This window comes from Ovis canadensis, chromosome 2, assembly GCF_042477335.2.
Source record: "Ovis canadensis isolate MfBH-ARS-UI-01 breed Bighorn chromosome 2, ARS-UI_OviCan_v2, whole genome shotgun sequence".
In the NCBI taxonomy this organism is placed as follows: domain Eukaryota; kingdom Metazoa; phylum Chordata; class Mammalia; order Artiodactyla; family Bovidae; genus Ovis; species Ovis canadensis.
This window is the reverse complement of record NC_091246.1, coordinates 239285151-239302843: the sequence shown is the minus strand read 5'-3', so window position 1 is coordinate 239302843 and position 17693 is coordinate 239285151. Positions and strand designations below refer to the sequence as shown.

General features: G+C 39.0%; 1 protein-coding gene across 6 annotated transcripts in view; it reads right to left on the bottom strand.

Moving 5' to 3' along the window:
• Positions 1-17693, bottom strand: part of DIS3L2 (DIS3 like 3'-5' exoribonuclease 2) — a 358321-nt gene that overhangs the window by 190853 nt on the left and 149775 nt on the right. For 5 of the 6 annotated variants that reach the window (XR_011254705.1, XM_069578628.1, XM_069578629.1 and 2 more), the window contains one exon: positions 17063-17310. Coding sequence is in view for 5 of the 6 variants with exons in the window: in XM_069578628.1 (XP_069434729.1) it covers positions 17063-17310 (248 nt within the window). In the remaining variant the exon portion in view is untranslated. Of the gene's footprint in view, positions 1-1096; positions 1196-17062; positions 17311-17693 lie in introns of those variants that run through there. The other variant, XM_069578632.1, reaches the window with a different exon arrangement.

Below are 17693 nucleotides of genomic sequence, written 5' to 3'. Positions count from 1 at the left end.
CAGTGGTAAGAACCACTGCCATCGTGGCCAAACTAATCCTGATAAAAGACAATGGCTAGACCTTGTTCTTGGCTTTCCAGGTTGGCCTTTGTTCCTTCCCATAACTTTCTCAGGACGTTCAAGACTCACTGTTACTATGAACCCTTCAATATCCCTCTCATAAATTCCTTTTTCAACCACAGTTGTTTTCTCCTATTTTGCAACCAAGGATCCAGATAGTTAAAAACTCAGGTCTCACTAATTTTCAAAATGACAACATTATTATCTGTGTATTATCCTCATTCACTAGAATGAAGTTCCTGTTGAGGATCTGGGAAACCTGTTGTCAATGCCTTTTAAGTTTAAAAGACATTTTGGAGACTGATTAGTATTTTGAAAATCAAGTGGGACATGAGTTATGTCCAACCCACTTAAAGAATTAATTATTCTCAAAGTTCCTAAGGTTCTGTTCTCTACATCCATTTCCCAATACGAACATGTTTGTCTGGTTCTTGGTGTAAGCATGAGAAACTAACTCTGGTTTGAAAAGAAATTTTTTGGAAAGATACCAAAAGCTCACAGAAACAGTGAGAGATGTGGAAAACCAAGAGGATAGAAACAAAAGAATTATGTGCTCAACCTCTAAAGTCTTAATTTCAGGCTAAGATGGAAACTCAGTGACTTCCTACGTATATCAAAAATGTTTTCTGAGTCTATTGCAGCTTCCAGGCTAAGACAGCAAATAAACAAAAATCAAGGGTGATAAATCACTACCATCATTAAATTCAGAGTCTCACTAAGTCTCTTACATGAAAAGTAGGAATACATCAGAAAGAGTAAGCCTCAAGAGAACCAAACCATATATATTTATCTATATATGTATATATGTATATATGTATATATAGATATATGTTATATGATATATATTTCATATATATATATATATGAAATACAAGATTAGGAAATACAAGATACAGGAAGATGCAGAAAGGTCTGAATACCTTGGATGCCTAGTTCCAACTGACCTTTCATTGTCATGAATCATAAGTGGACTCTGGTAGTATATCCATTCTAAGGGATGGTCTCTGAAAAGACAGTGGAGCAGAAACTTCCTCCCTGCAGGTAGAACTTGAAGCAATACATCCATGGTCTACTTTGGCTGAGGAAAGATGGCCTGATGGGCAGTGGCTACAAGTTTAGCCAGATGGATAGGGACCTGAAAGAAGAAAGATTGGAGGACTGGTGACAAAGACATCTGAGGGACAGACATGGAGAAATGGGCCTAGAGCATAGCTATTTGTGTTCCATGAGAATGCTCAGCATAAGATTCTCACTGTGGGGGCAAGATGTTCTACCTTGAAAATGTCAACCAACCCCCTTCCCCAGGCACTGCAGTGTTTGCTCAACTGGCATCAGAACAAAGTACCTGGTAGCAGGAAATGAGCTCCACACATGAGCTTCCTCTCACCAATGCCAACCAGGCCACCACACTTGCTGCTAAGTCGCTTCAGTCATGTCCAACTCTGTGCGACCCCAGAGACGGCAGCCCATCAGGCTCCCCCGTCCCTGGGATTCTCCAGGCAAGAACACTGGAGTGGGTTGCCATTTCCTTCTCCAATGCATGAAAAGTGAAAAGTGAAAGTGAAGTCGCTCAGTTGTGTCCAACTCTGAGCCTCTAATACAGAACCATGGCAGGAGGACCCACCAACCTGGTAAAGGCAGATGAAGTTCGCTGAGCTCTCCTCTGATGGAGAGGGCAATAATCTTTCTCCATTAAAAGAAACACTAATTCTGGATTTGGCTTGATGTCTTCATTTGTTCTACCCACCCTGGTATATAAGCATCATAATCCATAGATTTATCAAATACTGTTCAAGCTTATTATATTATCTCATTCAATATTTTGTAGTTAAGAATTTCTGCCTCAACTAAGACCAGACACAGCGAAAAAATATTTTCTAAAAAAACTATTTGCAATTCAAGTTAGCTGAGAGATGATTCAGAAATAAGGATTCAAGGGTAGCAAGTAATGATGTAAAGAAGATAATCATATATTGAGACACATGAAATTACCAATATATTTGACCATGTTTTGCCTAGAAAACACAATTTCACATGATTCTCCCCATAGTATTAAAAACTATGTAAAATAATTAACCATACATATAATCCAACAGCATACACAGTTTCTGGGAGAAGCATAAACAACAAAGCAGATCTTATAGCATTTATTAGAGAATATGAAAGAAACACATTCTGAGACATGGTAAGAGTCTTAGTTTTTGTGAGGCCGCCTTAAAACACAGTGGCCATCCTATTCCTACTCGGTGAGGTTGCAGTGGTCAAAACTGATTATCTTATGCTTGTAATGGAGGGCTTAAATGCCTGAACAGAAGGCATTCTGTAATATCCAACTTTAAAAATATAACACTAAAATCTAAGAACTCATTATTTAAAGATGGAGTGGGAGGCAGGAAGAGGAGCCATTCCAGGTGTTCTATTAAAAAAAATACTTCATGTAAAAAGGAAGAAACAGGCAAGAGAAATGGGAGAAGAATAAAACATAGTTTACGTGCATGCAGACACATAAATTACTCATTTGACCAAAGATGCTAGCAAGAACTCAAAAATTTTATGAAAATATCACCACTAAAGAACAGCTCAAAGTAAAGATCCAAGTGCATAAGACATAAATTTCACAAAAGGAAATAAAAACTAGTGTGATTTCTAGTTCTCTAACTATGTCTAGGAAATAGGAAATAAGTAGAAAGGAAAAATAAAATTAATGAAGAACTGACACTATTTGAAAAAAACAAGAGTCACAGAGAAAAGTCTGGAAGAAGTGGGGAAAAATGAAATTAGAAAGTATATACAAAGAGTGTGAAAAGATTATAAGGAAAACACATATGAAAGGCAGGTGAAGGAGAACACACTTTGGCATGATTCATATTCCTGAAGGAAGGAACTACATATGTGAAACAGAAAGTGTTTTCAAAAATATCATTAAGACTATTTCCCTGAAATCAAAGAAATTTTACAGACATGGTATACTATGTCTCAGGAAAAACTAATACAGAAAATTATCATTGAAGTTTGTGGACTTAAAGATGAAGTTTTTGGGTTTTTTTTAACAGGCAAGAACTCAGGGAATATACTTCTCACAAACCCTTTCTGAAAGACTACTAAGTGAGAACAACAGCCTCCTGAGAGACAGAGAAATTTTCCAAAAGAAGACTAGCGCTCACAGTTCTGCACTGAGCCTTATGTTCGGACGAAAACAAGTGTTTTGTAAATGTCTGCCGAGTCATCCTCACTGACTTTTCCATCTGTATCATGCACACATATGTTATTTCTATGTATTTCAACATAGTTTCTTGTTTTGTACTTATTCTGCTCTCAGAGTATTTTCCTATGCTCTATCTTTATAGATAAGTATATAAGCACAATTATGACTATGGCTACGAATCGGGTGAAAATCTGCTAAAGAAACCATTGCAAAAACAAAGCAAAGTTGCATAAAAAATACTAGAAAGTATTATACGTTGTGCCATTCTTGGTAAGAAGCTGTTTAATACAAAATAATTAGACACCTGGTTGTCAAATTAAGTTTTAAAAAATAACAATATATAATGTTACTGTATCATATTAATAAATGTAACATTAATAAAATTTAAAAAGACTAGTGCTTAGTGCTGGATCCACTTCCATTGGGGTGAGACGGTGAAAGGAAAGGACAAAAGTAAGCAGGTGATGATGGACCTAGTATGTGTCAGAACAAGTCACTGCAATCATCAGCCCTTTGCTGACATTTAAAGAAAAAAACACTGTGTCTTTCATCTCATTTAATTTTATTCTTGCTTTGTGTTCTGGCAATTTTTTTTCACCAGGCTCTAAGTCCAAAGAATCTTGAATTGTTCATTGAAATTGGAACATGGCTCATAAACACGAAATTATGTTTTGATTAGGGCCTCCAACTGTGATCAATGACTCCAAGTTTCTATTAGTAGTAATTAATATTTATTTTTATTAAGTTCCAGAAAACATTTCTCAAGTGCCATATTTAAATAATTTATTACAGATATTCACTTGAGATGTATGTGATAGCAGCATAGACTGAACAGCTTGCAGGAGATAAAAATCTAACAGGTCAGCATTAAACTTAGATGCATTCAGAACTTAGATGCCCCAGAAAGAATCATATGCTGCCTACTTATAAATTCTGCTGCCACTCTAAAATCCATCATGTCTTAGGATCTAAACAAAAGCAGAATCTAGTAGAGAATAGATTTATACACTGTATATTTTCCTCTAACAGAAGGATCTATTTTATATTTTTATTTTGGTTGTAAATTTTATTTTATATGAATTCTGAAAGTAACTTTCATCTGTTAGAGCTCAAATATTCCAACGTTCTAAGTAATTTCTGTCTTTCATTCACTGTCTGCAAAGATGGAAACAGTTGCTTTAGGACAATATGACTCAATGTTACATCAAAATGTCTGGCCCATTCTCTTAAAAACCAACTTTATTGTTGTTGTTCAAGTAAAGAGATGCCTGGCTGCTGCTGCTGCTAAATCGCTTCAGTCGTGTCCGACTCTGTGTGACCCCATGGACGGCAGCCCACCAGGCTCCCCCGTCCCTGGGATTCTCCAGGCAAGAATACTGGAGTGGGTTGCCATTTCCTAGATACCTGGAATAACAGGCAAATTTGGCCTTAGAGTACCAAATGAAGCAGGGCAAAGGCTAACAGAGTTTTGCCAAGAGAACTCACTGGTCATAGCAAACACTCTCTTCCAACAACACAGAGAGATGACTCTACAAATGGATATCACCAGATGGTCAATACCAAAATCAGACTGATTATATTCTTTGCAGCCAAAGAGGGAGAAGCTCTAAACAGTCAGCAAAAACAAGACCAGGAGCTGACTGTGGCTCAGATCATGAACGCCTTAGTACAAAATACAGGTTTAAATTGGAGAAAGTAGAGAAAACCAATAGGCAACTCAAGTATGACCTAAATCAAATCCCTTACAATTATACAGTGGAAGTAACAGAGTCAAGGGATTAGATCTGATAGAGTGTCTGAAGAACTGTGGATGGAGGTTCGTGACACTGTACAGGAGGGGGTGATCAAACCATTCCCAAGAAAAAGAAATGCAAAAAGGCAAAATGGTTGCCTCAGGAGGCCTTATAAAGGGCTAAGAAAAGAAGAGAAGTAAAAGACAAGGAAGAAAAGGAAAGATATACCCATAAGAATGCAGAGTTCCAAAGAATAGTATGGAGAAATAAAGTCTTCCAAAGCGAACATGGAAAGAAATAGAGAAAAACAAAAGAAAGGGAAAGACTAGAGATCTCTTCAAGAAAAGTAGAGACACCAAGGGAACATTTCATACACAGATGGGCACAATAAAGGACAGAAACAGTATGAACCTAATAGAAGCAGACGATATTAAGAAGAGGTGGCAAGAATACACAGACTGTACAGAAAAGATCTTAATGACCCAAATAACCACGATGGTGTGATCATACACCTAGAACCAGACATTCTGGAATGCAAAGTCAAGTGGGCCTCAGGAAGCATCACTATGAACAGAGCTAGTGGAGGTAATGGAATTCCAACTGAGCTATTTCTAATCCTAACAGATGATGCTGTTAAAATGCTACACTTAATATGCCAGCAAATTTGGAAAACTCAGCAGTGGCCACAGGACTGGAAAAGGTCAGTTTTCATTCCAATCCCAGAAAAGGGCAATGCCAAAGAATGTTCAAACTACTGCACAATTGCACTCATTTCACATGCTAGCAAAGTAATGCTCAAAATTCTCTGTGCTGGGCTTCAAGAGTACGTGAACCGAGAACTTCCAGATGTTCAAGCTGTATTTAGAAAAGGAGAGATCAAATTGCCAACATCTGTTGGATCGTCAAAAAAGCAAGAGAATTCCAGAAAAACATCTACTCCTGCTTTATTGACTATGCCAAAGCCTTTGACTGTGTGGACCACAACAAACTGTGGAAAATTCTGAAAGGGATGGGAATACCAGACCACCTTACCTCCTCCTGAGAAACCTGTATGCAGGTCAGGAAGCAACAGTTAATACCAGACATGAAACAACTGACTGGTTCCAAATTGGGAAAGGAGCACATCAAGGCTGTATATTGTTACCTTGCTTATTCAACTTCTATGCAGAGTACATCATGTGAAATGCCGGGCTGGAGGAAGCACAAGCTGGAATAAAGACTGCCAGGAGAAGTATCAATAACCTCAGATATGCAGATGACACCACCCTTATGGCAGAAAGTGAAGAGGAACTAACGAGCCTCTTGATGGAAGTGAAAGAGGAGAGTTAAAAAGTTGATTTAAAACTCAACATTCAAAAAACAAAGATTATGGCATCTGGTTCTATCACTTCATGGCAAATAGATGGGGAAACAATGGAAACTGAGAGACATTTATTTTCTTGGGCTTCAAAATCACTGCAGATGGTGACTGCAGCCATGAAATTAAGACGCTTGCTCCTTCGAAGTAAAGCTATGACCAACCTAGACAGCATATTAAAAAGCAGAGACATTACTTTGCCAACAAAGGTTCATATACCCAAAGCTATGATTTTTTCCAGTAGTCATGTATGGATGTGAGAGCTGGACTATAAAGAAGGTTGAGCACTGCTTTTGAACTGTGGTGTTGGAGAACATTCTTGCGAGTCCCTTGGACTACAAAGAGATCAAACCCATCAATCCTAAAGGAAATCAGTTCTGAATATTCATTGGAAGGACTGATGCTGAACCTGAACCTAGAATACTCTGGCCACCTGATGCAAAGAACTGACTGCTTAGAAAAGACCCTGATGCTGGGAAAGATTGAAGGTGGGAGGAAAAGGGGACAACACAGGATGAGATGGTTGGATGGCACCCCCGACTCAATGGACATGAGTTTGAGTAAACTCCGGGAGTTGGTGATGGACAGGGAGGCCTGGTGTGCTGCAGTCCATGGGGTCACAAAGAGTTGGACACAACTGGGCAACTGAATAACAAATCCATGACATACTGACATGGTACTGCTGGTTCTAGAGCATAAAAGGACTATACAGCTCCTTCCTTAAGCAATGTATCTCTATCTTAAAGGCACTTCCTTTATGACTTCCATGTTGAACTAGGCCCACAGAACAAAACAAGCTCATTCACCTCAGAAAACAGCAGCAAGGCCATGGAGCCATTCCTCCCCCAGAGCAGCTCTTGCTCCTCAGAACTATTACTCTCCTTTGGTTCTATTTCCTTCCTGGAACATGCCTCTTTCCAGCTGTCTAACAATGTTTTAGGTACATCTCTTATTTATTAATAGATGAGGAGAATCATCCTAGAGGGAATACACATTTCTTTGTTTCTGTATCTTACACTGAGACTTTGTTCATCTTAAGAGCCCAGTAAAAGATGGTTGAATGAATAAACAAAGTAATGCTCTTGAGCCTGGGAAAAATGTACTCTATTCCTGCATGAAACTCCAAAGGAAAAGAAAACTGAAGATGGTAAAATACAAACAAATAAAACCCAATGACGTGGACCTAAGTAAACACCTGAGTCCTTTAATAACCAGCTGCCACATTAGCAAAGTTACTAATATTAACATATCAAAGAATTAAGAACAAGAAAAAAAATGCCTGCTACTATTTTTTTCACTCAAAATTGACCTGACATTACTTACTGATGTGAAAAATATCACCTCTTTAATTATGAGTTGCCAGTTCAAGAAGACTTGAAAAAGAAATATTTTAGGGATTTGAATGAAAGAAAAAAATCTGTTTACCAATGATACGATTACCTACAGAAAAAATCCAAAGGAAACTATATCCAAAGTATTAAAATTAATAAGGGGATTTAGCAATGAGGCTGGATAAAGGATTAACACAAAAAAATTAATTATAACTTAAAAAATTAATTATAACTTTACACACGAGCACCAAAAAGCTAAAAAATGCAATTTAAGTGCCTGCTTTTCAGAAGTCAACATTAACAACATGAACAGACAATTCACAAACCAAGGAAAAGGTATTTTCCATATTATTAGCTGCTAAAAGGTTACTTTCTAGGTATTTTTTTAACTCCAGAAAATCAAATGACAAACAGGCCAAATTTTAAAAGATGCTAATATGAGTGGGTAAAATTTTAAGAAAAGAGAATTATAAAGTCTCAAAAATATCACCCCAAGTATATTAAATAGTATATTTATAAGGGAAAATAATAAAGTTGGGGATTCTGGCAGATAGCTCCTTAGCCAAGTGATCAAGGTTAACATCACCAGTATACATACTGATATCATGTACCCACTGATATGCTGCACTTCATTTTGTGGTATCCTTCTCAATGATGCTTAAGCTCAATCCAACCATGAGAAAACATTAGACAAACACAAACTGAGAAACACTCTACAAAACTCCTGACCAGTACTCTTCAAAATTGTCAAAATAGAAGACAAGGCTGAGAAATGGTCACAAATTGGAAAAACTGCAATGACATGACAACTGCAAAGTAGAATCCTGGACCAGAATCTCGAAAAGAAAAAGCGGGTTAGTAGAAAAACTGATAAGATCTGAATAAATTTTATACTTTATGTAATAGTATTGTACCAGGGTTAATTTCTTAGTTTTGACAAATATTCTATGATAAGATGTTCACATAAGGAAAAGCTAGGTAAAGAATATAAGAACATTCTACCATTTTTGCAATTTCTGTAAATCTAAATTATCTAAACAAAAAATTAACTGTGGAAAAAATATGAGTAAAGACACAGAGATAGTCTCTAAGAGAGGAAACATAATGACTATAAATATATGAAAAGATGCTCAATCTCATTAGTAATTTGTTGTCATCTGTTCAGTTGCTAAGTCAAGTCCTACTCTTTACTGCTAGATAAATAAATTATATTTCTGCAAATAGAAATTTTATGAATTAAAATGAATGAAATATATGAATGCATCTTGGAAACATAATGTTAAAAGAAAAAAAAGACAAGTCAAAGAAGAATATGTGTAGCCTTGTATTTGTATTTTTTTATAAGGTTCAGAAACAAGCAAAACTAACACTTTCAGGGACATAAATATGAGCAAATTATAAGGAATAGCATATGTCTGAGACAATGGTTACCTCTTGGGATAACATTAGGGGTTAGGATAGAGAGGAACACACAGGGAGTTTTAACACTATTGTGACAGATTCCTTAATTTGGGTGGTGAGTTCAAGGGTTGGTTTAAATACCAGAACTCAAAAATCACATAAATGTTACATTTATTCTTTTAACTGTGAAACACATTTTGCAATTGATGTTAATAAATATTTTAAAAATAATATTTTAGACAAATATATACCAAACCCTTAATAGTGATTATTTCAGGGGATGAAATTCTGGAAATATCTCACTTTCTATAGTATATATTTTAAATAATATTAAGTTTATAGCATATATATACTGGAAAAAATTAAAATTTTCTAAAAATTTTGCTACTGCAATAACAAATAGATATGAGAAAGCTTTCCTAGTTAGAATAATTTAAATGATAACTACCTCAATTTTTCTCATTCACCAGAGTTCTTCCACACATACTCTTCCCATTCACAATCCATGACATGACAACTGGGTCCTACTATAAAATTAATCAGGACAGAGCTGAAACATTTCTAGCTCCTTACAGTTGGGAGCTATGTGTACATGTAAACATTCTATACAAATCAGCATTTTTAGGGTTCACTGTTCTGGGTAATGTGCCATTAAAACCTTACCGAGGGAAAAGACCAGCTACAGGCAGGAGAAATTAAGACAAGAAGGTCCTACAAATTGGCCCCTGGGCCTTAAAGAAAACTGGAAAAGCAACAGTCAACACTGGTGTTGCAAGCCATTCATCCTCCTTTTCCATCACAACTGCTCATCAAGTTTTAGCCTTAAAACTCAGCTACACACAGAAAGGCAGCCCTACCCTCTTACAGTGATCGTCACTATCATTATTGCCCTCACGCCTTCATGTATACTGGCCCACGCTGGAAACTCTATGCAAACAGACACAATGGTATCCGATCCCTGAGAACCTGCAAGTGGAAAACAATAAACACGGCTGCATTTAGGGCTCGGAACTTCAGTAACGAGACCCAGTGAAAACAGAGTGTGGCAAAGACTTGAGCTGTATCATTTTAGGTATTATTTTCTAAAATCAAGAGAAAAGAACACATCATTTCCCCTTTTCTGGCTCAGTATTATGATGCAGCAAAAGTCAGTAAGTAAGGAACTGGGGATTTTAGAAAAAGCTTGGGCAGATTAGTGATGATAAAATGCGGAAGAGAAGCAAGGCTCAACAACGTTTGATTTTAGGGAAGGCCCAGAAGATTGACAGTAAAGAGTTTAACGTCAATGTGAAGGGAGCAAAGAGGAGGCTGAAAGCATTTAAGGGGTAAAGGAGAAGGCTGATAGTAGCTAAGCTTCTCTAATACTTTAATATTTTCAAGAAGATTGCGGATGAAGCTGACAACCATGGAAGAAGTGTTAATGATTGCATGTGGTGCAAGGAGGGAACGACTCGGAAGCAAAGCCTACATCAGGACTACTCTCTTCCACTCCTTTCACTTTTGCTCTGTTTGGACCAAGATGCTCTCTCAATGTTGCACACATAGCTTTTTCCAAAGTGAGTCCTCAGAAGCCACGAGGTAGAGCCCAACAGTCACACAGAAAGAGCCCCCTCCTCAGACTAATTTGTTTCATTTCCACCAGCCAAGATAGAGTCACTCCTCCTGAAAAGGTCTTACAAAGTCTGAGTTTGGTAATACAAGTTTTCAGGATTACGTAACACAGCCTCTTCCCCAGGAGAGTCTTCAGACAACGAACATCCTCTTGAAAAGGTGAAATACTCTGCACAGGGGGAAGGACTGGATGGAGATATTTTTCAATTTACTAATCTTATAGGCTATGCTTCCATGAAACAAACCAATGTATCCTGTTTGTTTTTTTCTACCAACCTAGTTATTGTTTCATCTTCCTAAATACACGTTAATGTAATGTCCACCTCTTAAATTCATATCTACTGCATAAGAAATGTTGCATCTATGAAACCTGAATAGAAGAGTAAAAGTATTTGCTTCTGTCAGTCAACAAATGTATCTGATGGTCTGATGACTGAAATGTTAAGGGTACAAAGGCAAGAGTTGAAGAAGATACCAGAACGGTTCCCTTCCCCATCAACCACTTCCCTCCTCACCACACGCGCCGTCAATCAGAACTCCCCTTCCCCTCCTTCCACCTCACCCAGTCCTCTCCCATGCAAGTTGTTGTCCATTCCCTCTCTTAAAATGTGTGGTGCCATGACATTAAGCCTGGACAATCCCATCTTCAACACCAAGCTTTTCACCCATGTGGCACGCGCACTGACCTATTCATCTTCCTCTTTCTCAGCCCTCAAAGCTGCCAAACTTTGCTAGTTTATGGTATTAGTGGAATAAAATACGTCAGTTTGCTTTGTGTCAATTCATGCCATAGATCTTTAGTCAGTCTTCAATGTTGCCAAGAAACACTATTAAGTTTTTCACAGTAGTTGCTGTAAAACTTTTCCATTTTCTTCAAGATTTATCTTTAAATATTCCAGAAGAAGAAACTATGACCAATCTAGGAGAAAGTGATCTTGGTATCTCCATGCTCATGACATCCTGGGAGGAAAGGCTTGGACTATAAACTCTAGACTTTAGGAGAACAGATTTCACAAAAATCTGAGAAAATACAGGCATGAATTCAACTGTAAGAGTTTCTAAAGGAAAAAAATGACTTAAGAGAGTTGGGAAGCTCTTTTTTTTTTTAATTAAACTTTTTATTTTGTATTGGGGTATAGCCAATTAAAAAACAACGTTATGATGGTTTTGGTTGACAGTGAAGGGACTCAGCCATACACACATATATACAAGTATCCATCCTCCCCCAAACTCCCCTCCCATCCAGGCTGACACAACACTGAGCAGAGTTCCACGCGCTATACGGTAGGTCCTCATTGGTTATCCATTTTCAGTATAGCAGTGTGTACATGTCCATCCCAAACTTTCTAGTTATCCCTTCATGAGAGTTGGGAAGCTCTTAAAACTGTAAGTCTGATTATATAATTACAAATCATTCCAGCAAGGAAGCAAATGTGGCTTTTTAAGTATCTTGGACAAGAGTTCTAGTACTAAATATAAAAAGTACTAAGTATGTTGTGATACATAGCAAAAAGCAGTGATGCCCAGAAGCCAGTGAGAGTTCCTCAAGAACAGATTACCTTTAGGCTTTTGATAGCATTACAGGATTAAGATTCATGAAAGTGTGGTATATGATATATATACATACACACAGGTGAATAGGGCTCAACTGAAATCTCTCATGACTATTCCAAGAACAAAATAAAAAATAACTTTTTAACAACCAGAAGTTTCTTGTACTGTAATACTCTTTGGACTCCCCTTAAATGGGCTACCCTGGTGGTGCGGATGGTAAAGAGTCTGCCTGCAGTGTGGGAGACCCAGGTTCAATCCTGGGTCAGGAAGATCCCCTGGAGAAGGAAATGGCAACCCACTCCAGGATTCTTGCCTGGAAAATCCCATGGACGGAGGAGTCTGGCAGGCTGCAGTCCATGAGGTTGCAAAGAGTCGGATACGACTGAGCAACTTCACTCTCTTTCTTTCTTTCTTTCTTTCTTTCTTTCTTTCTTTCTTTCTTTCTTTCTTTCTTTCTTTCGTCTTAACTGGCACTTTGGTGCTACTGGGAGTGCCAGGGAAGCAATGCTTACACTGACGGAGGCACCAAGACTGACAGCCTCCTGAAGGCCCCTTCCAAAGCTACTGAAATTATATAGTCTATTAATGTGCATATTCTACTTAACCTTTCTGTTAAAAATTCCAAACTTGGGGTTCCCCCCTGAGTTTATATACTGACTGGATGTTGTTATCAAGTGTTGATTTTGAAGCCAAAGAACCTTGGTTCTCATCACCTTCTGTTCTAAACCACTCATGTTTTCTAGTTTGATTTATGGTACAATATCTTACTAGTCAACATGGCTAAAGACCCTGGGGTCACCAAATCATTTTCATCTACCTATCTGATCAGCCAGTAAACATTCAGTGAGTATCCTTGTCCTAAAGAAGCTCATGGCTAAGTAAGTAACTTACACAAGCAACTGTAATACAGACAAGAGCTGTAAGAGTGATATTATTAGAAATGATGGGAGTACCCATGATAGAAGACTCAGTCAGGGAACACTCTCTGAGCAGATAACTGACTTAAGTTTAAAAGTTGAGTATTTCACTAAACACTACAGAGAGGAGAAAGCCACTGCTGAGAAAGGAAGTGCTGTGTGCAGAAGTTTGGAGCTATGAACAGAGTTAGCAATGAAATGGCAAGCAATGAGGCACAAGCGAAGGGAACAGCAAGAGATAAAGATGCTCTTGGTGAATCATGATTAAATGCCATTGTCATTATCTATCCAGTCACCCAATCAGAAGCCTGAGAGTTCATTCAAGATTCTGTCCTTCTCCTTCATGCCCCATTTCCAGCTGGTCACCATGTCTGAGAAAATTTGCTTCTTCCTCACCCCTGACTCTTTTCATTCCTTCTGACTCCCTCTGTACGGCTCCTTCACTTCAGGTTCTCGCATCTCATCTCAGTGTGACATCTGGCTTGCTTCCAGCCATGGCCCTTCCCACCTACTCTGGACTCCCAGTCAGAATGATTCTTTAGCAAAGAGGCTTCCACTCTCCAAGAAACAACTCTAGACTTCCCCCTTCATCCACCTTCTCTACACTTTCAGAAAAGCATTTTATTCCTAGAAGAACATAAAGCATTCTGCCTTGTATTATACATAGGGCTAAAAAGACAGGCCATTCAATCCATCTGCTTTGTTCACATTCCACGCAAGAGAGTTGAGTCCCATGGTCCCTGATAATCAGGCAGTGGATCATGGGACCTTGGACCCCCCAGCTCTGTTTAAAATTGTTGAGCAAATAACTGTCTCAATAGACCAATTAAGATTTTCTACTCTAGAAATTCTGTGCTCTAGACTTCAGTGTGTGACCTGCAGGGGACGGGCAGTACCATTTGGGGGCCATGTGTGTTATTGAGAAGGGAAATGGCTACTGTGTGGAAAAGAGCAGAAAAATACAGCTCATGTGCAGAACGGGGTAAAGAAAAGATGCTGTGTGGTGGCTGGACTGGTCAGGGTGGTTGAGACAGAAGCTTTGTTTCCTTTGCTACCTTGTTAGTTCTGAATTCCCCATGAGACGTGCTATACTCACTGCCCTGGGCTTTAGGCAAACCACCAATTCCTTACACCAACCGCCACTTTCACTTCAATTAGTACAAGCAGCAGTCTATTTCCTAGAAAACAATTAACCCCACGACATTTATGTAAAGTCCTTCTGCATTAGGCTATAATTTCTCTAAAGAAACCAGGGCTTATTTACCTTTGTATTTCTCACATAATATAGCAGCAACTTACACATACGATTAACACCTGTCTTGTGAACTGAATTTAACTATAGATGAAGCAAATGGCTTTGGACTTGGATGATCCATGGCAACTGTATAGGTAGCGGTTCAATAATTCTCAAGGATAGAGTGTTGGGGCAGAGAACAAATTCAAAAGGAAGGCATTTTGGTTAAACTTGGTTTTGAGGCGTGATTTCTATGGAAGCAAACCACACACATTCATACCTGTAGCAAGCACTACCTCCACACTCCTGGTCAAAACCTAGCAAGGATGAGAAAGGAAACCCAGGCAGCCATAGCACAGCACGCCTGGCTGGGAAATGGTGACCTCAGCTCCTGAAGATCAGTAACTGATAGCCAGAACAAAATGGCAAGGCGACCACCAACGGGCAACAGCTGTGGCCTGCACCCGCCGTGAGACAGACGTCAGCAGGGAACTGCATCGTGGAAACTTGCCGCACTTTACTTCCAAAGATAAATTTTCTCTTTTCCACAAAGACTTTTTAACAGGTTTACTTGCATAAAAGACAATTTTTACTGTCTTTATAGTAAGAAGGTAGAGAAAAAGCACACCTTTCCATCTAAATAGGAGAATCTTTAATTTTTTATATACAACATATGGTTATTATTTTAAAATACTAGTTTTCTGGATTCAGCAAATGTCCTTGCTGCTTCAAAGACTCAACTCCTTTTTTGATTACTGTTGTACTTTACCCACAAGAAAAGAGTTTTTGATGAAGTAAGGCTTCATCATTTGATGAAGTAATAGCACCTGAAGGGCCATTTGAACAATAAGAAACTCAGTCTGTGAAGATTTCCTGACTATACCCTGACTACACCCTTACAGCTCAAAAACTAAGGAAGTAACCCAATCAAGTATACACAATGGGATATGACAGAAAGGCAGATAAAGACAAGGCTGGATTTCCTGCCTTGATGTGAAATGTTCCCTTTTCACTGCCAAGCAGACAGTGGCGGGCACAACCACCAGGGCCAGGTGGCACAGCCATTATCGACCCTTTTGAGTGGATGGTGAGAAACTGGCAAGCTGCTGAGAAGGGCTATTTAGGGCTCAAAGGGTTGACGTCACTTTTGGATAATGAGTTAGGCTTCAAAATTATGACACTGCAATCACATCACTTGAGAACAGAAAAGAAAGTGCAAGTGCTCCTGAGTGTCTCTGAGAACATATCAATAGCGGTGATGTTCAAATCACTGAGAAAGTGGCCCAGGATAGTATATATTTATAAAATATATTCATTATTTATTTGGCTGCACCAGGAGGTCTTAGTTGCTGTATGTGGAAATTTTAGCTGTGGCATGCCAACTTTTAGTTGTAGCATGTGGGATCTAGCTCCCTAATCAGGGAGCAAACCCGGGCTCCCTGCATTGGAAGTGTAGGGTCTTAGCCACCAGACCACCAGGGATGTCCCAGGATAGTATATTTTAAATTGCATTATTAGGACACACAGATATGACCTGCTTTTCTTCACTAACCATAAAAGGCTAAGCAGAGAATAAACTTCATCAAGGCTGCACTTGGTGGCCATCCATTGTGTTGACACTCATAACCAAGGAACGTTCCCAGGAGGGTCCGTCCTGTACAAGTTAGCTGGCCAACAGCAAGGCACCAAATCAGGCTGAGAGTAGCATCAGAGCAAACTCTTCCAGCTTTTATGCCTTCATTTGCATTTCCTGTGAAGCATAAACCAGATGCCACCCATAATAAAGGGCTACAGATATAGCTAAAACTTAATACTGCTTCTCTTTCAAAATGAACATCAATTGTAAGAAGGGAACAGGCGCAGCATTTGCTCAAACAGCTGGGTCCAGCAGCTTCTTCAGATGATAATGAAGTGGCTAGTGATGATGCTCTGTGGCTATAGAATCTATACTTAAGTGAGATTGGTTTCTGAAAGATTCCCTAAAAACATGGCACCCTTCCCCTGCTTTTGGCGGGGAGATTTAACATTGAATACTATTAAGTGAAACCTCTGAAGTGTTAGCTGCTCAGTCGTGTCTGACTTTTTGCAACCCCATGGACTGTAGCCCGCCAGGCTCCTGGATCCATGGGATTCTCCAGGCAAGAATACTGGAGTGGGTTGCCATTTCTTCCTCCAGGAAACCTCTGAAGGATCAATACCAAAAAAGCACATCATTCAAACATATCTTTACATTCTTAGTTTTTAAGCCTGGGAAACTGAGGTCCCATGAATATGCCTCCAATTTCACATATTTTAACACTAGTGTCTGAAAGGAGGGATGTGACTGTTGGATGCAATGAATTCTTTGCAAATTCATAAGTACAAACAGGATTCATAGCATAACAGGAAGTAAGTTGAGGCTTAGAATGTACTTATGTTTTACGCCAAAAAACAGAAATAAACAAAAAGGGTGAATGCCTGGCAATTCAAGGAACCTATAGGTGACCAGTTGAGGTGGTAGCTAAGGGCCATTTCTGAGGAACTAGGAGCAAAATATGCCTAGGACCCATGTTTTAATGAAGAAATAATAATTAAAATACACACAAAAATGTTTATCTAAATGTTACCTAAACCAAATTGTGTCTGATTTCGGTAGTTTTTCTCGCCAAAGGTCACCTACCCTAGGGCAAAGTTGCTGTCCTCCTTCCAGTCCATAATGCGGCAGATGAACAGCGTGTTGGCATAGTCTTTGGGCCGGGTCACAAAGTCCTGCGGACAGTCCTTGAGAGGCACGTATATTCTAGGCACCCGGTGGTCCGAGGGAGAAAACAAGGCATATTTCCTAAACAGTTCACTGTTCTTATCAGCCAAGAGTTTGAGGAAGCCAGTCGCTGCACGTGAGTGCTTTTTCTCCAAGATGTAAACCACCTGAAAATACCGAGGATACATATATGTTGTTTATCTACAGTACTAGACAACAGTTGGGAGAAGGCAGAACGTTACCTGGTCACCTCGCTGGGTCCAAGAGTTTTTCTGGTCCTACTGAAACACTTCTCAGTGATGCTCTGTGACTAAATGACTTCACCACAGTGTCAGTTTTGCTTATGAGTACTGTTCGCCTGGTAATTTTAGTTCAAACTAAGAAACTATCCCCCCCCAAAAAATAGAGGGAGCACCATTGGGGGGCAGCAGCAAATTGCAGATCACAAATTCCATCTACAGAGGTTGCCTCTACTCAGTTCTGACCAAAGTCAAAGTCATTTAAGAATGCGGCCCAGTGTTCCCAGATGTTTTGTTTTGTCGAGAGAAGC